The 26,232-nt window shown below is 41.7% G+C and overlaps 2 protein-coding genes across 3 annotated transcripts in view; one reads left to right on the top strand and one right to left on the bottom strand.

The window, feature by feature from the left end:
• Nucleotides 1-9,499, top strand: part of LOC308301466 (LIM and calponin homology domains-containing protein 1-like) — a 56,156-nt gene extending 46,657 nt beyond the window's left edge. For both annotated transcript variants that reach the window (XM_080745464.1, XM_080745463.1), the window contains 5 exons: nt 327-491; nt 1,742-1,846; nt 3,067-3,175; nt 5,661-5,763; nt 7,520-9,499. In XM_080745464.1, the coding sequence (XP_080601590.1) occupies nt 327-491; nt 1,742-1,846; nt 3,067-3,175; nt 5,661-5,763; nt 7,520-7,545 (508 nt within the window). In that variant the 3' untranslated portion in view covers nt 7,546-9,499. The remainder of the gene's footprint in view (nt 1-326; nt 492-1,741; nt 1,847-3,066; nt 3,176-5,660; nt 5,764-7,519) is intronic.
• A 2,873-nt stretch (nt 9,500-12,372) lies between these two features.
• Nucleotides 12,373-15,076, bottom strand: phox2bb (paired like homeobox 2Bb; the record flags this gene model as incomplete). Its single annotated transcript, XM_080745932.1, has 3 exons — nt 12,373-12,813; nt 13,960-14,147; nt 14,836-15,076. The coding sequence occupies 3 exons, from the start codon at nt 15,074-15,076 to the stop codon at nt 12,373-12,375; spliced, it is 870 nt and encodes a 289-aa protein (XP_080602058.1).
• Between the last annotated feature and the right edge of the window lie 11,156 nt (nt 15,077-26,232).

Here is a 26,232-nt window from a genome sequence, read left to right as displayed (position 1 = left end):
TGGTGATTGATATTATTTTTATTGTAGCTTGTCTGTTTTTAATTCTATCACAGTCAGTGCAACGGCAAATGTCCCAATTTTCACGATAATATGAAACATTATCCATTAAATTGATCCCTGAGGAGGACATTTGTTGGATTTATAGCAGGATAAAAGACGTCGTCCATAGACTACAACAGAAGGATTCGCATCAAAAGTATTGTACATACAATTTACCAGTGGCCCCACGCCCTCCAGACAAAGATTGAAATCATGGGCTCTGGCATGTGTTTTCTTTTGTAATTTAATACATCTCAAAACATGACTTTTTATCCTGTTTGGTCCAGTTCGTTGAGCAGCCAGACAGAGCCACTCAGCCAGAGTTTACCCAATGGCCAGAGAGTCCTCATGGCCTCACCCACTGCCCAGGCCACACCCCAGAACAAGGCCCTGACGCCTGACAAGAAACAGCTGGATGGCCGCAAGCCCAGCAGGACATCTGGAGACCGCAGGTGGGTGGCTGTGGAGGATGTGGGAGCGGAGCTAGAGATGGGTACTTAAACCGAGAACCCCTATGTGTAACTATACCTTTCAATCTGGGAACGCCTTTTGGGGTAGTTGTTGCTATGTACAGTATATAGCAACATCATTTTTTTGTAATAAATATTTGAAGTCTTTCAGAAAACTTTAGAAGGTCTTTTTAGAATCGGCTTCACGTCTAAATAGGTTAAAAAGAATGCTTATAAACAAACGCTTTACTGAGATGCAATGGTCATACCTGTCATACCTACAGTCTCATGCTTGCATAGAATGCCTTCTTTGGAATCACTGCTCTAATCTGCTTTAAGCATTGGAGAGCACATGGAACAGCATTCAGAGGTTCACATCTACCCTACCAAAGTACATTGGTAAAGTAGAAACCAAAAATACAGTTTTGCGGCTTGATACTGTGTATTGACTTTACATGGGGAGAACTGTGTAGATAGATGGTAATGACAAGACTAAGTGTTTTTTCAGCACAGCGCTTGTAAATGCTTTTTGTCATTTTATCATTATTGCTATTTGCTTTTTTACCTGGGGGAAAAACAATACAAGGGACTATACAAGGGATGTTTTATAGACCAGTGTTTCTCAAACTTTCAGATTTCAAGGTCTCCCCTTAACTCTGACAGTGTACAAATGGAACCAAATGAACCCGTCATGAACCGGTTCATTTGGTTCCATTTGTACACTGTCAGAGTTCCATTTGTACACTGTCAGAGTTCCATTTGTACACTGTCAGAGTTACAGACTTGTATGGGTCAATTTAGAACCCCAAAAAGGAACCCACAGAGTCCCTGGAATCCACTTTGAGAACCACCGTTATAGACTGACTTTATAATTCACCTACATGGCCACCAGATGGCGTCTTGTATCATTTTGTTTTATTTTGTAACAATCTCCTATTCTCCCTTCATCATGAAGTAAATCTTTATACACTGTGACATTAAAGGTGCCGTTTTCAGTCGTGGCTCCTATAAGAATGATATTTGCAACACATAACACCACATCTTTACGTCGCTGGTTATCACGCAAACAAAATCCAGGAAAACCAATGAGGCTGTGGTTCTAGGCCCCATGGTAACTAGATTTCAAGGCGTCCAGCACGCTCCGGCTCGGATTGGTTAACGCTCGTCACTGTGGGAGCCAATAGGAGCAATTCTGGCGGTTTATGTCCTCATCATCATCATCATCATGCTGCATGTTGCTGTCCATTTTCTAGGTGCGGCCCCGTTGATAATAACACGGGGGGCCGCAGCCTGCCTAAGTCACCCTCACCCTGCCCGCTGTCTCCAGCAGACACACAGTCTCCTCCAACTCCAAACAGGTATACTGCACTACAGATGTCCCACATGCACAGTCAAATTCATTCACTGCTTCGTCATTTTATGCTTTGCGCGCCTCCTGTTATGTTTCTCTCCCCCCCACACACACATATTGGTGGAAAATGCAGCTTAACCACTCTTAAACCATATCGCTGTTGTCGTGTGGAAACCTTGTCCAAAACCTTCCTTTCATTGTTAATATTTAAAAAAGATTTAAAATAGTAAGAATAGCCGATGTACAAGCACACAACGATGCGAGGCGTTGTGTGCTTGTAGATCTGCTATATTCACTACTTTTGTGCGACACTTTTGTATGATGTAGGGCTTTAATTCACGACAGAAAACATACAAATTTGAAACTTGGAGATACAAGGTTTCTGCCGGACAGCGACGATATGTACTTCATCGTACATTACATAGTGAAAATTGCCGATTTACAAAGCAACGCATCACTACACGTTGTGTCACATTGTGATCGTCTTTCAGATGCACCTGTTATGACTTGCCCAGAATAGGTTCGCTCATGTGGTTAACTTACGAGAAAACATTCCGCATACAGGAAGACGATAGACTTCAGCCCCAAATGCACTTTTCTTTGCTTTCCTTTTCCCCTCCTATAAATGAACAAAAAATGTTTGTTTACACCGCAAGCTCTGAGGATTATTGGGCATTTTGAAGATGTTTGTCGACATTCGATGATCACCATGATGCAATCTGCTCTTTGCCAGGGTTTGAATTCCACAGTCTGGTGTCACTTTGCCTTTGCCAGTCATTCAGATGTCTCTTCTGTCTGGCACCAGATTAATCACAAGCCTAAGAGAACTCTACATCACTGTCAGTCTCTATTTCTCTCTCTTTCTGTCTCCAAAGTGTTGCCAAAGTGGTATACTCAATTGAACTGTTCCAAGACTGACAGTTTTAAGTTTTTACATATTTTTATAATAAATTAACTTGAACTCTACAACTCTCTGCAATCCTTCCATCCCTCACATCCCTCCCACCTCCCTCCCTCCATCTCTCTCTCTCTCTCTGTCTCGTTTCTCTGCACCACCACTACTACCACCACTACTCTCTCTTCTTCTCCCTCTCCCTTATTTCTTTCTAACCTCTCTGCACCTCTCTCCAACTCTCTCTCTCATCCTCTCTCCTTGTCTCTGTCCCTATACCTCACACTCCCCATATCCCCTCTCTCTCTCTGTCCCTCACTCTCTCCATCCTCCAGGTCAGTCAGTGGGAAGAAGCTGTGCTCCAGCTGTGGTCATCCACTGGGCAAAGGAGCGGCCATGATCATTGAGACCCTCAGCCTCTACTTCCACATCACCTGCTTCAAGGTCTGTTCGCTCTACTTAACAAATCCACCCGCTTTGACCACTTTAACCCCAGTATCCCTCATTTGGGGGGAGAAACATAATCCAAAAATAGCAGATCTTATTTAGTTATTTTTTTGTGTAGAGCAGTGGTTTTCACCAGTGGTCCAGGGACCACCAGTGGTCCTTGAGGGGGTTCCAGGTGGTCCCCAGCTAAATGATGGAGAGTTTGTAACCAAATGGACCCTTATAGATCTTTAACTCTTGAGAGTGTAAAATGAAACCAAATGGACCCTTACAGGCCCGTTTGGTTTCATTTTACGCTCTCTGAGACTAGATCTCATCAAATGCTGGTCCATGGCTCAAACGCTGAATAAATAATGGACCTTGATATGATAACGGTTGAAAACCACTGGTGTAGATGGAAAAAAGCGGTGGGCCTTTTTTTGCAGTTTCAACTCATATTTGTTTTACTTTAACTCTTTTACTGCTTCGGACATTCCTGTTCGCCCCAATTTTGCCGTGTACAGTAAAAACATCTCCCGTAATGCTGCTCTCAAAAATCCACCGCAAGTTAGCAATAATGGAGTCCCAAATCACTTCCTGGCTGTTTTCTGTGGATCTGTTCTAGAAAATGCATTCTATGCTCTGAATGGATGGCAAGCAAAGCGGCCCAATTCACAGTCATTCTTTGCATAAGGCTGCCCTCTGCAGCCAGCTCGGCTAAAGTACAGATATGAGCGTTGTATTGTAAAAATAATTTGTTTGAAAATATCAATAGATAATTTTCTATAACATCGCAAAGGTAAGGTGCTTTTTGCTGGCACCAACCCCAATAAATAAATAATAACATCTGGCAGTAGAACTGTTAAGTGGTCTGTCACTCTGCTACCACAGCCACTGTTGTTACCACTTGAACCCTCTAGTCCAGGGGTCTTCAACGTTTTCAGGCCAAGGACCCCTTAGCTGAGAGAGAAATGAAGCAGGGACCCCCCACTACATATTGTATAAAATTGTGATGCAGATTTTCATCGACTTGATTGACAGCACTGTCATCAGTATATGACATTCATGTTAATGTGTGTTTTCAGATATTTAACCACTTAAATCGTCAATATTTTGTAAACTTGACCTTTCACTATGTACTTGGTCTTCTCTTTTTGAACTCTACACCAAACCTATTTCCCGAAAATAGCCGATCTACAAGCTCTCAACGCCTCGCGCTGTAGATCTGCTATTTTTGGCTAAAGCTCTCCTCTGAATAGGGATGCAAGGGTTCAAGTTGTTAATTTAAAACAATTATCCTATCACACAAGGATTTGGAGGCCCCCCTGTAGTAACTCTGAGGACCCCCTAGGTGTCCCGGACCCCCTGTTGAAGACCCCTGCTCTAGTCTTAGTGAAACTGACCTGAGTTAAACCTGTACTCTGACCGCCTTTTGTCCTTGTACACAAAAGCTCCTCTGAAAAAATAGCAGATCTAGCTTGTAGATTTGCCGTTCCTGGCGAATGTTCCCCCCAGAATGGGTATGCTGGGGCTCAAGTGTGGTTATGGTCTGTAACTCGGCCTCACAGACACACCCAAATTCAAGGTTTCCACTGCATGCATTTTTCAGCATGTGGACTTTTCATTGATAATCAATTGCAGGTGACCTGCATTTTTATTCAAGGTTTATTTGTTTTTGTTGATTTGAGCCCGACGCACATCTGAGGGAGACACTTGAGCCGGTCTGGCCTGTTAGACAATGGTACACAATTAAATGTGACAGAGTCATGTAAACTCTGATGTAATGTTTGTAAAGTTTCAGTTTTACACGACAGTAGTACTGCTGTGTGTGTGCGTGGTGGGGGGGGTCATGTTTTTCACATAGTTGGACAAAAGAGCTCACTCTTTCTCACTGTTTCCCTCTCTTTTTCTTTTCTCACTCTCCTGTTTCTCTTTCTTTCTCTCACTCTCTGGGTATCTCTCTCACACTCTCTCTCTCTCTCTCTCTCTGCTTGTCCTCTCCCCCCTCCATTCTTTGCCTCTATCCCTCTCTCATTCTCTCCCAGGCACGTGCACACATAGACATCAAAGGGGGCTTGAGCCCCTGCCCTTTTATCTGTCTGTAAAAACTGCCCTTTCCAGACCATAAATGCAATTCTTACTATGTAAATGCAAATGCCCTCTTTCCATGCCATACCTGAAGGTAGCATTCAATAGAATTTCCTTGTCAAAACTCTCCTTAACTTGAATGCAGCATTTTATGTTGAAAGAATTGCCCTCTCTATGTAGAAATCCATGCCATTACGCCACATCTCCAGTATTGACTTGGTTATGCTTAGTTCAGTGTGGTATCACACACCGAAAATAGCCTACCTCCAAGCTCACAACGCGTCGTGTTGTGAGCTTGGAGGTCTGCTGTTTTCGTTGCTAAGACCAAAAGACCCTTTTGGAAATTCCAGCCCCTACCTCTCTAACATTCTCTGCACGTCCCTGTTCTCTCCCTCACTGTCTGTCTGTCTGTCAGTGTGGGGTGTGTAAAGGACAGCTGGGTGACACCACCACGGGGACAGACGTCCGGATCAGGAACGGCCTTCTCAACTGCCACCAGTGCTACATCCGCTCCCGCTGTGAGTCTCCTTGTCTCTGTCCCCTCTGACTCTCTCCCCTCTCTCTCTCTCTCTCTCTCTCTCTCTCTCTCTCTCTCTCTCTCTCTCTCTGTGTGTGTGGGTGTGTGCAGGGGTGTCGCACCAAATTCCGGGCCCTGGGTACAAGGATTCACTGAGGGCCCCCCATGAATGTTCTTCATAGGGGAGGGGGTTTAACCCATTTCGACTGGGAACGCATTATTTTGTGCTTTAACTTTTGAAAAATAGCAGATATACAAACTCACAGCGTGGCACCGAGTGCCGTGCTGCGAGCTTGAAAAATCTTGGTTTTTCAAAACCTATGTTTTTATGTCACTTTTTCATGTGAGGGACCCCCAAAATATTTAGTTCCAGGGACCCCCCAAAAGCAAAATTTGAGTTACAAAAGTTTGCTTAAAAAAATACATATATTTAAAGATTTGCACACATTTTCACAACTTTTTTAAAAAATAGCAGATCTACAAGCTCGCTATTTTTCAATAGCTAAAGTATAAAATAATTAAGTCCCCTCCACCTTGGGCCCCAGTAACCCAGTCCCACTTCCCCCTCGCCCGTGTGACGCCCCTGTGTGTGTGCCCACGCACGTAGATAATGTTCCCAAATACATTCTCAACGAGGGATCCTGAGGACCGCCCACTTTGGTTTTGTTGGGTTGTTGTGCGTGGGCGGAAGGCATGCCCTTACAAAAGGCTTCAAACATATTCAATACTGGCCCACTTTCAACGTGTGCTGCTGCCTTCCAGGGTGTTGTGTGCCGTGTTTCTGCAATGCTTCGCTGCGTAAACGCAAGCGCACATTGCTCAGTTTGCGTATAGAGACCCAATGCCGTAAGTATAGTACTGAGCAGAACCGTGGTGTAAAGTCACGTTACCATTACATTGCATTTAATATCTGCATTTAAGACCATGACCACGTATTTAACCAAGATGCTAACAGTAGAACAGGAAGCCAGTGGCAATAAAGGAACATCAGAGACAATGAGAGAGTGCTGAGCACAGGGGTACGAGTGTTCATTTAACAGATTGACCCATGAGGGTCTGTGTGCAGACCTGGTCCAGCCAAGAAGTGGGAGGGAGGTGAAATACTGTAGCGACAGAAGCCTACAGTACTATAATCCAGTGGTTCTCAACCTTTTCAGGCTGCGACCCCCAAAATAATCATATTTTAACCGGCCCCTATACGAGCACTAAGAGTTGAGGCATTACATTTTGTATAACACGGTTATGTGAGCATGTAGATCGGCTATTTTCACATTTTCTGCCTCTAATATTTGACAATTTGGCCAATGTTTAATTTGTCATTTTAGAGGTATTAAAAAGCCCTTAAATTGACACTTGAGAAAAATGTAGATGCTATACACTTAAACTTTATGTTGGTTTGTTTACTGTTGAGAGAGAAAACAATGTTGCACATTAAGTTAATCATCTGGGGACCCCCCGAGAAGAAATTGGGGACCCCGACCCACAGGTTGAGAACCACTGCTATAATCCACTATAATTCATGTAATGTACTGCACAGCAGGATGTATAAGCCCCTGAACCACAGTTTTCATATTTGTCACAGGAAGTCACCGTATCATAAGATCGACTCCCATCTACCATGCATGCTGACAGGCACACGCTTCCTCAGAGTGGCATTGCTGTTGGCCTAATCTAAAAAGAAATAATGATGTATTATGGTTTTCCTATTTCCTCTCTCTCTCTCTCTCTGTCTGTCTCTCTCTCTCTCTGTTTTAAAGCGGCCGGACAGCCCACCACGTTGTGATGGCACCTGGTCAACTGAGAAATCCTCTCCCCGATTATCTGTAAATCGTTGTCCTCCGAAGCTCTGCGTCTCGGGATCTCTGCAGCCTGCGTTCAATTCATACACCATCGATTTTTATGATGATGATGATGATAACGATCACGACGATGATTATTATTATATGGGCCAAATAGGGACTGCGATCAAAGCGTTTAAAATTGTGTGTGTTTGCGTCACCTGAAATGTAAATTAAATCGTTCATCCTATGGATCTGATTAGTCCATAAACGATCACATAACGGACTCTATGTTTTGGCCATGCACCAAGAAAATCTCCAGCATGGAGTCGCCATTTTGAAATTGTGCTCCTTCACTGAAAAACCCCATGATGGCTTTTTTCAGAGGTATTACACGAGTACTGTGGCGAACACAGTGTGGGGTAATGAATGAATGAGTGCGTGGGGGGAGAAAAATACAATAACGCACTGGTATCCAGGTCTTAGTCTTTTGTTAAGTATAATTAGATTAGCTTCTAATTTCTTTGCAAGACATTTGTGAAGGTTTTCCCTTACAGTTAATAATGGAATACGATGACATAAAACATAATGGAAGGATATTCCATTACAGTATATGGGTTGTTTTTATTGTTTGAGAGAGATATGAACTTCCTTCCTCATTTTTGAGTCACTGCAAAGAATCGAAATCCAGGGTGACATTCTTGATGATTGAAACGGGCGGTTCGGATGCTCATTACACTGCTTTAGCAAGCTTTAATGGATCAAACGACTACATTATGCGCTATTAGCTCTACACGATCACCTTGGCCTGTAATTGCGTCTCAGTCTTTGCTTGGAAATAAATATTTGCTTTTTAATTTAAATCTTTGATGGAGCTTCGGTAATATGGCAATAACAGGAATTGTGAGATATTTAATGTGTCGGTCACATCAGGTTATCTGCGTATGTTTCTGCTACTAAAAGAATGACATGGGTTGCTATCAGTTTAGAGAATGAATGCCTGGAAACAATAATGTGCCTTAGGTAAGCAGGTGGGAATTGCAACCCTTGGAAGGAAACACCAAATGGTGTCAATCCCATGGACAGTTTGGAAGATTAATGCTAAAATGCAAACAGAAAGGCTGTAACCCATCCTAGCTTACACACCATGTTATTTTAAGCTTTTTTCTTCTTTTTTTTCTCCTTTCTTTTTACACAAGTGAAACCCCATCGTTCTTTATGATTTTGTGATTTGAAGTGATGTTGCTTGTCAAACCGTTTCTCTCAAAGGAAAACAGAATACCTATTCGGAGATATTTGGTAGGCTTCAGTCTCTGCAACGGAAAATCTTAGACTTTTTTCTGTTTTATTCTATAGCAAAGTATAGGCTTCTGTATGCTATTATAATGGAAATAATTTTGATAAATGCTCAGTAATAGGACTTATTTAAAAAATATCACCAGTACATGTTACATAATAGTTTAATGGCAAAATAATATGAAACACACATACCAGCAGCTGCACTGGTGCAATAATGGTTGGAGGAAACTAAAGATTTGTCACTGACAATTCGATATTTTAGGTCACTTGCTACTTCGAAACTGTATGAAATGAAATTGGTAATCATTGTGGATATGTGAAATGCACGTTTTAAGCCTATACCAAATGATTTGCTATGCGAAAGCAACCAATAGCTGTATTCTTTCTGGATCTCCTGAACCGTTCAAACCATGTCCTATAAGCTTATAGTCTATTAGATCACAACCACGCCCTTCTGCCCTGGGGACATTTCGCTAATATACAGTATTTTTAAGTTTCGGTTCTGATTGTGTTTTTTTTATTTTATGATTCTTATTTAGTTTATAAATAAATCTGGCGGCTGAGTCTGTTTAGGGGGATGTCTGAGACAGAGAAATCCAAACAGTCGATAGCTTGGGAATGATATAGCCTACTTTGACGTCTGTTCTGTATTTATTGTAATATTCACTTGAACACTATCTGAAATATAGATTCATTTGATGTTAAAATGCAATGGCATTTATAGCATACTGTATGTTTATAAATAAAAAAGAAATTTAACTAACTTGTGTGTCTGTCATGTTTGGTTGTAAATGTTGCTTTTCAACAACACTGGTAACAAAATAAAATGTTAAAAATACTCTTATGTTACAATGAACCTGGACGCTTTCCTCCTTTATAAATACAAATGTTTGTGCATGATGTTAATTTGTAGAGACTATATTGAATACTCAGCCTGTTGCCTGCCTAGTGCCTACAAAGGCTTTTGAAAGTCGACTACTTACTGTCTGCATTTGATTCAAGCATGTTGATTGACTAATATTAAGAATTAAGTCATTTCTTAACGGTACCAATTTGGGAGGAAATCTGCATGGGACCCAGCGTTTGATCTCTAGTACTTTCACAAGATTGCACAGAGAACGGCTGATTTCAGGAATGGACCAATACTGGAGTTGAGAATCCGAGGGGAGAATAAAATAGTAGCCTACAGGCTTCAGATTAGAGAGTTTTTTTTTTTTTTTTTTTGCTAAAGCTACTGTCATCTAGTTTGTGCTTTTTGTGATTTGTTTGGTTTTTTTATTCATTGAAAAAAAGAGCCAAAACTCTTAAAAATATTAATAATAAAAGAAAGAAAGAAATCCCAACCCCATCAGTTCTTTCTTTCTTACAGAAGCTCCTAGCACATTTCTTATTTCGCTTTTTTATATTGTCCTAGCACGCATTTACCTGTTCCTATAATCTAGAATGAACCTCAGCAGCCTGATCCCTGACAGGACCAGTGACGCGTCGTTCGTCGCTATCAGGTGGACACCTTTGTCGCACTGCAACGCGTTGAGAGACGGTAGATCTGCTGTTTTCACTACTTTTGTGCTACACTAGTACAGCGGTTTTCAACCCTTTTCATATCAAGGTCCATTAATTATTCTACATTTGAGTCACGAACCACCATTTGATGACATTTAGCATCTCAGAACCAAAACTTATATTTTGTTGTCGTTGGTAATTTGTCCACAATTCCTTGTTGTATTGGTGTGGTACCACCATAGGAGAGATAACAGGCAAACGTTTATCAAAATAACAATTATTCTGTATTCTCTAATTGTGTAGACGTCTTGTAAATTGAGTAATGCAGGTGTTTAACAATAATTTAACTCTTGAGAGCGTAAAATGAAACCAAAACACTCGCAAGCGTTAGATTCAATTTGGTTACCAAACTCTCCATCTTTTATAGCTGGGGACCACCTGGAACCCATCAAGGACCACTGGTGGTCCCCGGACCACTGCTTGCATTGAAAACCACTGCACTAGTATCATGAAGTTGAAATGCGGAGATAGACTACAAGGTTTCTCTGCCAGACCGACAGACAGTGACGTCTGCCGGTTGAAGCTGTCGCTGTCCATGGTGCTGAACCAGAGAGGCCCGTCGGGCTCTTCAACACTGACAGCTCAATCTTCCGTGATTTAAGGCGTGTTTCTCAAACCTTTACATTTCAAGATCTCCCCTTAACTCTGACAGTATACAAATGGAACCAAATGGACCCGTTACCATTTGTATACTGTCAGAGTTTAGACCCCCATAAAGGAACCCACAAAGTACCTAGAATCCACTTTGAGAACCACTGATTTAAGGAAAGCTTGAAGCTTCTATCAGCATTGCAGTGAGCATGAAGTGTTTTGTTTAGTTTTGCTATGTTTACAAAATTACATTTATTTAAATAGGGATGGTTTACGTTATCGTGATCATTCATCCCTCAAAGAAAACATGACAAAGCAAATTTGGACTATTATTATTATTTTTTTATATCATCAACAACCATTTCAATGGTACACCTGGAAAACTATGTGCACATGTAGAAATATTTCCTTCTTAAATATAAGCATTCATTACCTACATATAAATAACTTTCAGATCCTGGACAAAACATGTTACATAAATGCTCACAAAATGGGGGGGAAATCATTTGTAAAATCAGACAAAGAGACAACATGCAAATTATATAGAAATAAATACAATGTTTGCATCCATTCCCTTTTTTTCTTATTTTTTTTACCCAAAATAAATTCTTCCGAGGGAATTTTGTAAAACATCAAAAAGACTGGTCTACAAGGGAGTATGGCCTATGGTCAACTATGAGACAATAATACGTATTAACACTATACAATTTGAGCCACAAAAACACTGCCGTATAAAGACACACAAAACATACATATTCCTGTCAGTGGTGGACATTGTAGCCTATAGTACTTTTGTGCCATTTTGTGAAGAAATCATCTGTTCCGTTGATATCGATAATTTAAAGAAACTAAATTCTCGCGAGCCCTGAAACTTTTTTTTCTTTTTTTTTTTTAACAGGCTACGTAACGTACACATAGCAAGTTGTGTCTATAGGAAAAAGAAAAAGCGTACAAATGCATCAGTATCTTGTTGGATATTGGTTCACACATTCGATCGTGTGTGTTGGTGTGGTGGGCGACTTGGCGTCGTCTTCAGGCGTCAACTCAAAAGGTCCGCGCGGCTTTTAGCGCACCAAAAACCAAGCAGGTGTTTTTATTAATGTGACTTTTAAAATGTTGGAGAGCACACTACTGCTGTCTGCTTCTATGATGGCACTATTATGCTTTCTGAATGCAGGGACGCGTGTGCAGTTACTTCAACCACACAGGGAGCCCGGAAAAAAAGAAAGAAAGAAACAAAGAAGAAGAAGAAAAAGATGATGACTTGTCATCGTGTTGAAGTGCGTGTCATTGTTCGTTGGTCTGTTATGTTAACACCGCCGCTGCTGTGTCAGTCTTCGGAAGCCATTTCCCTCTGGCCTCCGCTATGTTCGGCTTCATTAGAACATGCTGGTCTTTACTAAAGTAGCTTTGGCTCCGTTCTGTCTTTGCAAAGACGACAGTACGCTGGCGAACGGCCCGCCCAACGAGTCCGGGATAGAGGTGATTGTTCCCGGGGAGGTGGCCCAGCCCTGGCTGGGCGCCGTCATCGTCATCCCAATGCCGGTCGCCACCGAGGTCTTCACCTGGTCTACCTGTCCGTTGTTCCCGCTCGTGTTCACCTGGCCGCCGGTCGGGCTCGGCCCGCCGCCGCAGTTGGAGGTGGGCAGGGGGTTCGGCCCCGGGCCGCCCGTGCTGTCCGGGTCGGTGGTCTTGGTGTCCTTGCTGTCTTCGTCCCTCGAGTCGGATTTCTTCCCGGAGCCGTTCTTGGCGGCGGCGGCAGCGGCGGCGGCGGCGCGCTCCATCTTGCGGAACTTGGCGCGGCGGTTCTGGAACCACACCTGAAGATTTAAGATGAAACGAACAAAGAGAGCCATGATGATCAATCACACTTCTGTGGTAATATTGGCCTGTGTAGGCCCGATATTTACTTTGACAAAAATCCCCTTGTGCACTGTTTCCCAAACAGTGGGTCGGGACCCATTTGTGGGTCGAGGCCATGCACATTTTTCATGAATTAAAAAAAAAAAAAAAAAAAATCTTTTTCAAAAAGTTATGAATACATAAAATAAAAAAAAGACAAAGCTCTAAGAAATTCCATAAATTACAAAACAATTGTTAAAGAAGTAGTGAAAATAGCCGATCTACAAGCTCACAAGGCAGACAAGCAATGCCTTGTGAGATTGTAGATCTGCTGTTTTTTCTTCTTCTCTTTGGGGTCTTGAGCTGAAAAGTTTGGGAACCACTGACTTCGTGTTCCTGTAAACCCAAGCGCCACAAACAATCGCAAATGACTAATTCTTAAATAAAACCATTGAGGCATGTTAGAGTTTACATATTCGTGTTGATGATGATCTATTAAATAAAATAAAGCTAAATCTCGATATGCTATGCAGCGGGGATACAGACCAGACAACAGTGTTTTATTTGTCAACTGTTAAAATGACTAAAATGTGTGTCAACTGTCAAATAATCAAACATAGCCTATGTTTATAATTCTTATAGAACTACAATGCCCACGGTGCATTGCGTAACTGTGCGTAATGACACTGCATTGATGCAATAGAGTCTGTTTGAGCCTTTTGAAGATCCGAGGCAGAGGCAGAATTTCAAAAAGAAATAGAGGGTGTCAAAATAGGTTACCACTTAAGCCTTGTTTCTAAAATAGTGGGCCTGTAGATCAACTATTTCCACTATTTGTTTGTGACTGAAAAGCGAAAAAATGATTGAAAATGTTGTCATTTATAATGACTTTCTCAAAATTGGGATGCCACTATAGCATACAATAACATGCTTATGTAAATTGTACACTGGACAATACATGCATCAATTGCGATGAAATCAGCTTAATCTGCTTTAAAACAATTCAGAGTTGGGTGCAATATGCATAAAATAACCGAATTTAAGCTTAAAAGTGAACACTAGGGGGTGGCAGTTGCCATCCTCTGATGCCCCAAATGACGCCCCTGGATCCGGGTGATGTGTACCTGAACTCTGGCTTCAGTCAGATCGATCTTGAGAGCCAGCTCCTCGCGCGTGTAAATGTCCGGGTAGTGGGTCTCCGCGAAGACCCGCTCCAGCTCCTTGAGCTGGGCGCTGGTGAAGGTGGTCCGTATGCGTCTCTGTTTCCTCTTCTCGTTGAGTCCTCCGTGGTCGGTAAAAAGTTTGTAGGGAACTGTAAAAAAAACAAAACAAAAGGAAATGTCACCGGTTAAAAACCCGTATTGGTTTCGTCTGGAAACACGAGCACCTGTAATCGCAAATGTCGTCAAACATGAAGTAAATCCAAATTCGATATTTTGTTTAAAATACCATTCGCTTTGGTATTGGCTGCAGCTATTCTATTGTATTATGGCTTTGATTGCCCGCGAATGAGCGCTGAATTGATAATGCTGCTGACCTGTGATGTGGTTAATTGTAATGATAAACTAATTGTTGGGCTCGAGATTGGGGCTCAAGTTTGGAAACTTGTCATAATGTTCTCATCCCTCCCAGTCGCTGCTACTGTAAACTCCAATTCGGTGTCAATAATGAGCTTTAGTCTTTGGTTATCTAATTATTTCCGAAGCTTTATGTCTCATCGCAAAGTAAATAAATTATGCCTATCATTTTGGCAGCTTAAGATAATTTTGTTGGCGGTTTGGGTGTGACTGGGATAGTGTAACCCCGTAACCGAATTACCGCCGTGCCTGCAATCGCTTCTAACGTGATAAATTCTTTCATTTGTGTAAGCAAATTTCGTTTGGTAAATACTAAACACATTTCCATTTTCAAATGCAATCAAGATCCGTCCTATATACCCCGAGTGCGGGATCTCCGGAGCGGCGGGCTAAAAAGTGTGTCGGGGCTGCTGCGTGGCTTACCTGCGGCGTACGGGCTGCTCTGGTGGTCCCGCAGGGTCCCCAGACTGCAGGAGCCCGGCGTGAGGGACGGGCAGCCGGAGGTCGCCCCGAACGTCGTCCTGATCGGATTGTACTGAAAGCCGCTGGCCTGGCTGCACGACGAGAAGTCCGCATAGGCTGACGCCAAGCTCGACGTGTCCATCCCGGCCATACATGACTCGTAGGCAGAGGAATTTAGGTAAGAATACTCCATTTTATACATTTGAAAAGGCTCAGTGGAGTTAGAAAGTTGCACTTCCCGGGAAATAAAAATAATAATAAAAAAATAACAAGGCGAATAAACTCAAAATTAGATTAAAAAATGACAAGGATGCGCGAGCCTGCAGTTGGGGAGAGATTTAAGACTACTTGCTTGGTTTTGACTGGTTTTGAAGGAGGCTATAGACCGTGGGTAGATGTTCACTGCTCAGCGCCCGCTCCAAAACTGGCCTCCTTTATAGCAACCTAGCCCTGTTTTATGAAAAGCCCCCTAAGAGCCGCCTTGCCCGAGGTCTCTAGAGCATATAGTCCTCATAATAAACTTGGCTCTTTCCGCTTGGACAATAGCAAAGCGTTTGGTCTTATTGCTAGCGCTTTTTTACATGACAATAACTCATCAGTCTATTGGGCTGGCACTGGGGGCCCGCGCTGTCCAACCTCCCTATCATTGATCCCCTGCATCTCTAATTAGAATTTAATACCACGCCATTACGCGCCAAGCCCCCCCTCCCCTCACCCCCCTTCCCTATCCACCGCGCCATCCACCCCACTCCGCTCTAACCACCATCTTGCCCTTTAATTCAATCACACCACTTGGAAATAATGAAAGTTGGGTGACGATTCTCCCTGATCCAATTTTCTCCAAGCTTTTAAGCCTTTTAACCGACCGTATACCTTGGGCAGAATTTCACATAGTATTCCCTCTCTCTCTCTTTCTCTCTCTTTCTGTGTTCGCCTTATCCCACTGTTTTCACTCGCTTTTAACTTGACTGCAGATGCTAGTAGTCTGCACCATATATAGGTATCTATTCTAAGACCGTTATTGCACATTAATAAGTAACACCAATAATAAAAGATGCGTATCTTACTAAAATGACTAAATGTTTTGGCATGTTTTATTTGTAATATTATGTGGCTGATCAAGTAAATTTGTATTTTTAATATTATTTTAAATTACCAATGCTGGTCCTTTTTTATTTTATTTTTTGATATGTGGGGCTTTTAAAATGTGTAATTGTTGGTTTGCAACCTTGTACGTGTAAGTAATGAACGAAAGTTAACGAAATTAAACTTAAACATGTCTATATCGACGAATTAATAAAGGGATATATATTTTTAATTTTTATTATCCATGTACCATTTTCTGTCTTCCAAAATGCATGTTTTTGCCGTTTCTGTAATGTGTTACATAGTGACATGTCAGATTACACAACATTTCGGGGAGTATTTTATTTTTTATTTTATTATTGTAATGAGTGTGTAATTACTTTTATTACATTCATTATTCCTTTTATTTGTCGAATAACATGGTTCTAATGAAAGTAACGAAGTGGCGGGGCAGTCATCGTCGGACCTCTTAGGCTTACAATATTGGCTGAGTGCTTAATTCGGTTTTGGTAATAAGGTGAACCTTTATTTACGCTGTTTACACACTCTGTTCTTTCTGCGGGATTCAATTCAGGGCACAGCCCGACTTTACTCAGGATGGCTTTCCTTCGTCGCCGGTTTACGTCAAAGGGGCCTTGGAAGAAGTCCCTGGATCACTGGAATACTGACATAGAAGATATTGGCTTATATGAAGAGCGCTTATCCGATGCATCATACTTTTATTAAACGTGTTTACATTTATTGTGATTATTTGTCGTTTATAGGTTAATTATTCCTACAATTCAGACGTTTTGGTATAACAAAATGGGAAATAAATATACATTTGTATGTGTCTGTATTGCATGTGTCTGTAATGTTATATTGCGTTTTGCAGGAGCATGTCCCAACAATAGTCTGGAGACTTTGCCATCAATTATATTTTGCCACAATTGCTGAGTCTGATGTGTTGCAGTCTGTTCCTGCGTTTCTTTGGTGTGTGTGCGTTGCCTTTTCAGGGATCAACGAGAGTGGGGGTAAAAAAAAAAGAGAAAAAGTTAATTCTTTCTTGACACAACCCGCTCCCTATTATGTAAATGTTTTCCTTTTTCTCCTTTCTGCACGCGAGAGCCGGGGCCGAAAAGTTGTACCAAATGGTTAATTTGATTATTGAAACCAAAGACCAAATGGTCCACCGTCCTCCCTCCACGCGTCTGGCAGCGGAAAAAAAGAGCCCATCTCTGGGCATTAATCTAATAACGCTCAAAGAAACGAGAAGTCTTTTCTGATATTTCGCCGAGGCAAATACAATTATAGCTTTTAGCCACCGGTTCCTTTCACTGAAGCGGACTCTTTATTCTCTGCGGTCTATAGTCCGCCATAAGTCCACCAGCCATTGAAACCTTCTCCTTTTATATTTTCAACATCTCCGTCAATTCTATCATCTGCTCGCTCAATTCTGCAAGGGAGGGGAATTAACTTTGTTGCGGTTAAAGCTGTTGATATGTTGATTTGACATTTTTAAACCCGTCCCTTCCCTCAAGTTTAAGCTAAACAGCTATAGGCCAACTAACCTATAAAATAAATGAACAGTTCGGGTTGAATCTTTCAAGACAGATTGTAAATTGCATGGTTCCCTGCATTGTCTGGGTTGAACCTGAAACCGGCGTCTATTTTGCTCTCATCAGTTTTCCTGAGGTAACGTTTTATAAACCACAATTTTAACTCTTCCATTGTCTAATATCTAATTTGATTGATTGATTGAATACTTTATTGGAAATTTGCATTGGAAAATGTACAGGACAGTACAGTGTATCACTGATACAAGGTCAACTAAAAGGATAAAAAAAAAAACACAAGAAAGCTTTTGGGCTTGTTTAAATTGTGGTTCCTTTTTTCGTTTATCCAGATGTTATAAGAGGTTAACAAGCAAAAGGGCCTATCGTATGGTTCTTTACAGCACAATTACATAGTCCTTGATATTAAGCACCACCTCCCAAAGCAAACACCGGGACTGTATGGAATCAGTGATTTACAGTAGCCCATAATGACCATTTAACTCGAGTTAAAGCGGTGGTTAATTTGTAATTCAATGGCCGCATAAAGAGCGGCGACCGTATGCTGTCACTTAAATAAATCAGGAAAATGCGATGTGTGCAAGCCCCTAAATTTCCTGGGCAAGTGCAGGGACAATAGTTGGCAGACAGACAGATTTTAGAGGCGTGCAAAGGAACTCCTCTCCATTTAGCGGCCGCGATCGTTGCTCAGCGATATCGGAATGCGGGTCGACAGGAGGGACAAAACGGCGAACAAAATGCCATTGTTCACGGATGGATTGGATGCATCTAGTCCCCAAAAAAGAGACAGAACAGAGGAAGATAAAGGAGAGAGCAGGGCGATGGGAGGGACCGCCTGTCAGTGGTGTAAAGTAACTAAGTAGATTTACTTTTAGTTTTGAGGTATTTTGTAAGTATTTCCAATTTCCAATACTTTGACTTTTACTCCACTCTCAGAGGCAAATATTGTCTACTCCACTACAATTATTTAAAAAAACGTTATTAATTTGCAGATATAAATTATAATATTACATTAAGCTCTTTAGTTAGGCTAAAGAGCTTATAGGCTAAAGACTTTAGCCTTATTTTATACCCATTTGAAAATGGCCGATCTACAAGCCCACAACGCCTCGCACTGCATTGTGAGGTTGTAGATCTGCTATTTTCAAACATTTTTGTACTTTTACTTTTGGTGCATTTTGATACCATGCAATATACGTATACTTTTACTCAAGACAAGTACATTTTGAATTGCTGACTTTTACCCAGAGTATTTCTACTTATGGATATTTTTACTTAAGTAAAACATTTGAGTAGGCTACTTTTTCTACCACTGGATGGGAGGGACCGCTTGTCACATTTCACCTCATGTCTCTCTCTCTCTCTCCATCCGCCCCCAGGAAATCTTAACGCTTATCAAAGCCGTTATTAATAAGGGTGTGTGTATGGACGGGGAGTGGCTCGGCAACCGATAACATAAAATATTCATTCGAGATGCTCTCGTGACAATTCAGGCTGATGTCTCAATTTGACAGCAGCGTGCCTGGCTGCGATGCGGGGCTGCGATGAGAATGATGCGGGGATTTCACCTGCAATGTGCAATGATAGAAACGAGAAGGAAAACAAAGACATTATTGTGAATTAGGAAATGCTTTGCAAACCATCACCTATATAGGCTATTTATTCTACATTCAGAGGCCTGTATGGAACAATTTGTGACAAATTGATTATTTTCCAAACCCGATATGTAAATAGTTTACGTTCTTGTATTTCTGTAATATGTATTAATTTGGCCATATATTAAAATGGGATACTTTTAGCTGCTGTTGTTGCTTTGAACTGTGCCTCAGTGGTGTGTAAACTGTAAACACCTCCAAGGCCAACATGTTGATGCAGAAATCTGACTCATGGTGTTACGCGCTCTGTGCGTAAAAGACAGCATCACATTTCCACGCGCGCAGATGGAAAGTGACATCTGTGGAAGAGCTAAATTCAATTACAGCAGCCTGCCCTCCTCTTGGTGTCAAGAAAACTTGTTTTCAGAAAAGGCGTATGCTTGTTTTGCTCCATACCATCTACAAGTTCACAACAAAGCCTTTTGAGCTTGTAGATCGGCTATTTTTGGCGCACGACACCGCACACGACGAAGTAACCTAAACCGGCTTGTTGATGCAACAATTTGAGCCGTTGTGATGATGAGAGATTGTGGGGCGATGAAAAAAAATTACAGGCCTAAATTACTAATAATATTAATAGACCAGGCATATAATCATAATGTGCTGAATGTGCCTGCCTACTATAGCCTATATACCTACCTCGCTCATGTTGAAATGGATCATTGGCCAAGAGGTCGAAGTCAGCCTGCTGCCCCCACCTCCCACCCCCCTTTCTCTCTCTTTTGAGGGCTTCCCAAGTGACCAAGAGACCAGGCGAAAGGATTAGCATAAAAATCTTATTCCGGGGGATAAGATTAGCAAACATATTGCCCTCAAACGCGGCCTTGGCACGAGGCAAAGGAATCAATTACTAAATTACTCCAACCTCTAAGTCGACATTAACGGAGAGAAATGCCATCGACCGGTCGCGGGAATAAGATTTCGAAAAGAAGTGATCATTAAATCTCTTGCCAGTGTTCAAGAATCTGATTCATAAAATCGTCTGAAATGAGATGGAATTAAATTCTTATCGGGGCTCTTGTCATCGTTTCATCTCGTGCTGTTTAACATTGGTCAATGGCCTTCATGAGATTTCCCCTGTAAATAAACTTAGTAATTGAATTCTCCTCTCCACGAGACATTGGTTGTTATTAATTTATTGCAGTGAGTCGGATGGATATGACTGCAGCCTAATGGCTTATAGAAGACGATGCTCCACGAACGTTTTTAATTCAGTAACAAGCTTTTCTAGTCAATATACGAGAAACTTGTAGCCTATTTATTCTATTATTTGTATTCGTACAAGGCTGATATGCTATATGACTTTATTCGTGAATATTGATACGGTTAACACGTCTTATAAACAGCCAGCCCATGCATGCAGGCACCATTTCGAACCCGTCGCCTGTTAATTTTTTGGGGAGCTGCCTGAGTTTCAACCCGTGTTGCCTGCAGCAGGGGTCAAGGCACATCTTATTTAGCATAGTCTACCCCCCCCCCCCCCCCACACACACACACACACACACACATTAGCAATTGACAATTATTAGCCCCCAGCCTCATAAATCAGCTGCGTGACCCGTTATTATTGTTGAATTGAATAGCTGTTGGGGAAGTGAGGGTCAGTGTCATTAACGTGCTCCTCCTCCCCCGGCCGGCCCCCTGAAGGCATTTTGGGGGGGTTCTATACAAGGACCTGCTGGTTTAATAATGCCGTGTGGTCGGGCTAAAAGCTTAATCACACATGCATTAGCGGGAGACAGCGGGCTATTGTGCACACGTAGGTTTACTGGAATTAAGCGATTAATGGCCATCCAGGCTGTGGGCGACAGGGCAGTGCACATCGAGAATGATGGAGCGGTTTTTAATGTTAAAAACTAAAAATTGGCCCGCGAGGGTCGGATGTCGCTTGTTCGGAGGCGCGGGCGTCCAGGGGAGCCGCAATTACAGTAAGGCCGTGTCTCCCCAATCCATCATAAGACGTCAAGGTCATTGTGGATCATATTGATTATCATACAGCGGCGCATTGTAATGTTTATTGCAGCCCCTATTCTCGCATATGCAAAAGATTCAACATGTAAACACCTGCCATCAATTTGAAAAGCTCTATATGTGTCTCGCCTCGACCACCAGGCCCCCTTTTTTCATATTCTTTTGATATTCTGTGTGACTAACACGGCCACAGACAGTGTAGGCTTGGGTTTATGCACCCCCCAGGCAAATTGTCAATCAAATTCCTTCTTAATTATTTCCTCAAAATTAAGCTATAGGAAACCAAACATGAACGTCATATGATTGGTCATATTATGGTAGACCTGTAACTGTAGGCTGTAGTACCATTTTAAACAGGTCACACGCTCACACCTGATCTGACTGCATGCGCATAGGATGGGGCAGGTAGCCTACTAGGTAGGGGCTGCTTTGTAGGTCAGTTTTGCCCTTTACTCGATGGGCCACAGGTTGAGAACTTGAACTGTCTCTAGAGGGCGCTGCGTCAAAGTTGGCATCAAATAAGGCAGGCACCCATGACTTATATGGCATGTTCTGGGAGTGGACTAACTTGGTAAAATAGCCTTCTTTTTATGATACTTGAAATTAATGTTGAAGCTGTATTCAGTGACAAATATCTAACTTAAAGGAGTAGTCCACCCCCAAAATGACTTTTTTTCTATTGATTACTCATGCCATGTTGAGTAGAGTCCAATAATATTTTTTGGTTTTTGTCACATTCCTAAGACAAAAATTTGATTCGAGTAAATTTACCCCCATTGATTCCGGATGGGGACCCGTTTCGAAACGGGTCCCCATCCGGAACGAATGGGGGTAAATTTATTGTTATCACATTTTTGTCTTAGGAATGCGACAAAAAACTAAAAATATTATTGAACTCTAGTCTCCATGGCGTGAGTAATCAATAGAAAAAAAGTCATTTTGGGGGTGAACTACTCCTTTAAAGCCAATACAAAATATTTTGTGTTGAGAGAACTCTCTGATGTACAAAATCAAAGTTGTTCTGTTCATTTGTACCCCAATTTTACAATTTAACACTCGGTATAAACTCATTTAAAATATTATTCCAAATAGTTTTTTACGACAGAAGGTCGCAGTTTACTATGAGAAACGGCACATCGTGTCCATGTATGCCCATATATGGAGATCCCTGTGATGCCAGAGGCACCAAATCCCTTTTATGCCCATATATGGAGATCCCTGATGTCATCCATATTAAGCCCATATCTGTGCATATCTATGGGTACCAGGGGTCTCCATATATGGGTACCAGGGGTCTCCATATATGGGTAACTGGTCCGATATACATCACTGGCCAGATGGCCAAGACATGGCGTGACCTCGCTTTTTGCCCTTATAGGCGTCTTACTGGTTTATATTTAGGACAACTGCATTCTGTTTCCTTCCTGGACTCCTAAAGGAGCACTTCAACCATTTTCAACCTTATCTTGACGTAAGTGGTCCTCTCTAATGCTCAATATCCATCTACTCTCTCTGCATTTACTCACTATTTGGACTATGGACAGAAACCTGCCTACCATCATCGATGGGGATTCCAATTAAGCTATAATAGAAAGGACAGCCTTTCTCTTTCTGGAAAGTTAGCATGCTGAAATAGAATTATTATTAAGCCATTGTTATTGCATTAAATATAACTTTGAAATGACCAAACCTGCCTACCGATGATGTCACTGGGAGACAGATTTTGGAACTGTCCACAGCCCTCTGAGACACAGATTTTGGAACTGTCCACAGCCCTCTGAGACACAGAGTGAGTAGACAGAAATGGCAATGCCATCTTAAGGGCTGAAGTGAAACAAAAAAAGAATGGTAATATGGAAAGGACCTCAACATATTGCACTCATGAGCATAAGCAAAATGTGGAAAGCCTTACCGAAGGTCATAAAGGAGTGTGGATCACTAGCATCCTTTAAAATTGCCCTGAAAAACCACTTACAGGCAGCAGCCGTTCGCAACTGGTAAAAAAACGAACCTAGCCCAACCCTCCCCTCCCCTGCCCCTTCTTTGTATACTGTTTGTTTAGACTTACTGTTTTCTTTTTTGTTTTTCTTTACATATCTACTGCATAGTACTGTGTTCTGTTTGTCTGTCATTCAATGTTATATGAGATACTTCAATGGTTTCCAGTGGAAATAAGCTTAGTCTTTTCATGGATCTCCTTTTAGTAGACGTTGTACCAGTGAACTGTACCGTCATGAAACTGTACCTTTTCCTATGCAAACTTCTAATAAAGTCTTCAATCAATCAATCAAGCAAGCAATAGAGGTCACACAGGGTCTACAATTCTCAATGGAAGAGTAGGCCATTTCCAACTACTGCAGTAGTCGTCATATTGTATTAACTCTTTTTGTGCCGATCCCGAACTAGTTCGGCTTTATTTCGGCCTTTTGATTGGCCGGTGTGCCGATCCCGAACTAGCCCGACTTTTTATAAAAATAAAAATAAACATCCAGAGGCCTTACCGAAGCACCGGGCTAAATTTTCGAGCCGGCCGCCGGCCGCGATCTGTTTACATCGGCCCGCGAGAGCGTCGCGCGGACGATATTTGCTGTCCACTTCAATGCAATCCAGGATCCTTAGAGCTCATTTTCTCTTTTCCATGCATATCCATGAGGTGCGCAATGTTTAATCACGGCTAAATCGCCGAGAATAGGGCTTCTAAAATGCTTGGTAGCCTATAGCTAACTTCAAGCTAACTTCATCCTGTTCCTGTTCATGACACAAAGGAAAGTGTTCAGGCGCATCATGGCTGCGCACGGCTTGTGCATATACAGCGTATGTCTATGGTGGATTCTCTGGCCATTGGGCGCCCTCATGTGGTGATTCGGGGCACATACTTTACCATACAGGTTGGTTAAAATACATTTGTATTCATTAAAATAAGTCCTGGTACAAGCTTTGTATCAGTAGAAGTGAAAATGACTTTCATGCCAGCAATTATTTGTCAGACTAGGTGTCATATATTCAAAGCAATATCAAACTGTGCAGTTATTTTCAATACTCAACACTTTTTGCCAGATCCCTGCAACCAGTGGGCCTGAGTCATTGTACACTGTGAAATCAAGAGTGTTAATTTAACCATGAGAGTTGTATATTTAAAGAAAAGTGCCTTAAAGCAGTGGTTCTCAATCCCTTTTGGCTGGAGTATCTCCTTATACTGATTTCAGAAAGCCAAGTACCCCCTTCCGCTGACCATAGCAAAATAAAACAGCATAATGGCAAATAAACATTGCTTTCTATTCAATAACTGTTACTACTAGTCAAGTTATTGATGTAATTTGGTTCAGAAATGTACAACAGTAAAATACATATTCTAATTTTCTAGTTTTCCTCATGTACCCCCTGCAGTACCCCTGCGTACCCCTAGGGGTACACATACCCCCATTTGAGAAACCTTAAAGCAGTGGTTCTCAACCTGTGGGTCGGGAGTCGGGACCCCCAGGGGGGTCCCCAGATTGTTTTGGGGGGTCCCCAGATGATTAACTTAATGTGCAACATTGTTTTCTCACTCAACAGTGAACAAACCAACATAAAGTAAATAGAGGGTATCTGAACATTCATAAAGTGACAATTTAAGGACTTTTTAATACCTTTAAAATGACAAATTAAACATTGGCCACATTTTCAAATATTAGAGGCAGGAATTTCTCGCGTTATGAGGCGTTGTGAGCATGTAGATCGGCTATTTTCACAATAGAACCGTTATACAAAATGTAATGCCTCCCAATTTAAAATATGATTATTTTGCGGCTTGCGGCCTGAAAAGGTTGAGAACCACTGCCTTAATGGACCGTTCTGTAAGTGCTGATATTCTCTTTTAGAGATTTATTGTAAAGCGTAAGAACTGACCCAAGTTATATTAACAATCCAGGTATGTACCCATGTGTGTTCTATGTTCTGAAGCATGGCAGTTTGGAATAAGTTTTGAGTGTGCTTTGTCATTGTTGCATCTCCTCAGCCCATAGTGATGGAACAGGGCATCTGAAGTGACACAGCCACCATCCAATGGCAGTGCCCGTTGATCAATCAAGCCTAATTTGATTGGATGTAATCCTTAAAGAATAGCCAGATGGGAGCCATCAGACGCGGTCTGTCCATTCCAGACTCTGATTTACTTCCTGTTTCCCAGAGGGTTTCTCTCCGGGGCTCTGAGGAATGGTCCTGCACTGCAGAGCTGGGGTGCATAGAATCCTCAACGCTGTTCAGATGAAGGTCAGTTGTACAGTGCATAAGATTCTGTGCTCTAGAGAATTTGATTATGTTGTGAAACCTAGAGGGACTTACCTTTCCTTATTTAAAGGACAACTTTTTTTTTTTTTTTTTTTTTTTTGGGGGGGGGGGGTTCATATTTTAGATTGTAAGTAGAGAAAAGACACAATAAGCCAGAAATGTCTTTATTACTATTTACACCAGCCCCCATAAGTCACATCTGCCCATGAAAGATTGCGGTGCATCTTGGGAATGGACATATTGTGTCTAAAAAGACATATTTAGCCACTTGCCACTTGCAAATCACTAAAACGATACAAAGAAGTAAATTAAAATATTTTAACACTCATCTTTTCTTTTCTCTAATTACAATCTAAAATATGAACCCTTGTTGTAAAAAAAACAAAGTTGTCCTTTAATGGAATTTAAGAAAGCTGTAGGGCACATACATAGTTACAGTTATGTTGACCATTCCATCTTCCCGAGTCTCATTCACTGTCCGGTAAATGAACACAAAAGGAACACACATATTAGGTCAGCCACACTTTAGATGTGGAGATTGCTGGGTTGAAGCGACAGTTATTTGTTCTACTCTATCTCATTCTATGTTCTGTTGTTCTCTACCTTCCTTCCTAAGCCTGCCCCTGAGATAGCTTGAAGTGACAAATAGCTGGATCTGTGCTTTTCTGCAAGAAAAATCCAACATGCACCTCATCATCGCCAGGCGCAAATTTGATCAGAACACACCCAGAATCCCCCTGGCTTTCTGATGATGAATTGGTGTATTAGGAGCTATGTTTATGCATCAGGGCCAGCAGCTCTCTCTGGCAAATGACAGTAAATTG

This window comes from Nannobrachium achirus, assembly GCF_963921795.1.
Source record: "Nannobrachium achirus genome assembly, chromosome: 17".
Taxonomy (NCBI): Eukaryota; Metazoa; Chordata; class Actinopteri; order Myctophiformes; family Myctophidae; genus Nannobrachium; species Nannobrachium achirus.
The sequence above is the reverse complement of the archived record's forward strand: the minus strand, read 5'-3'. Positions and strand labels throughout refer to the sequence as shown.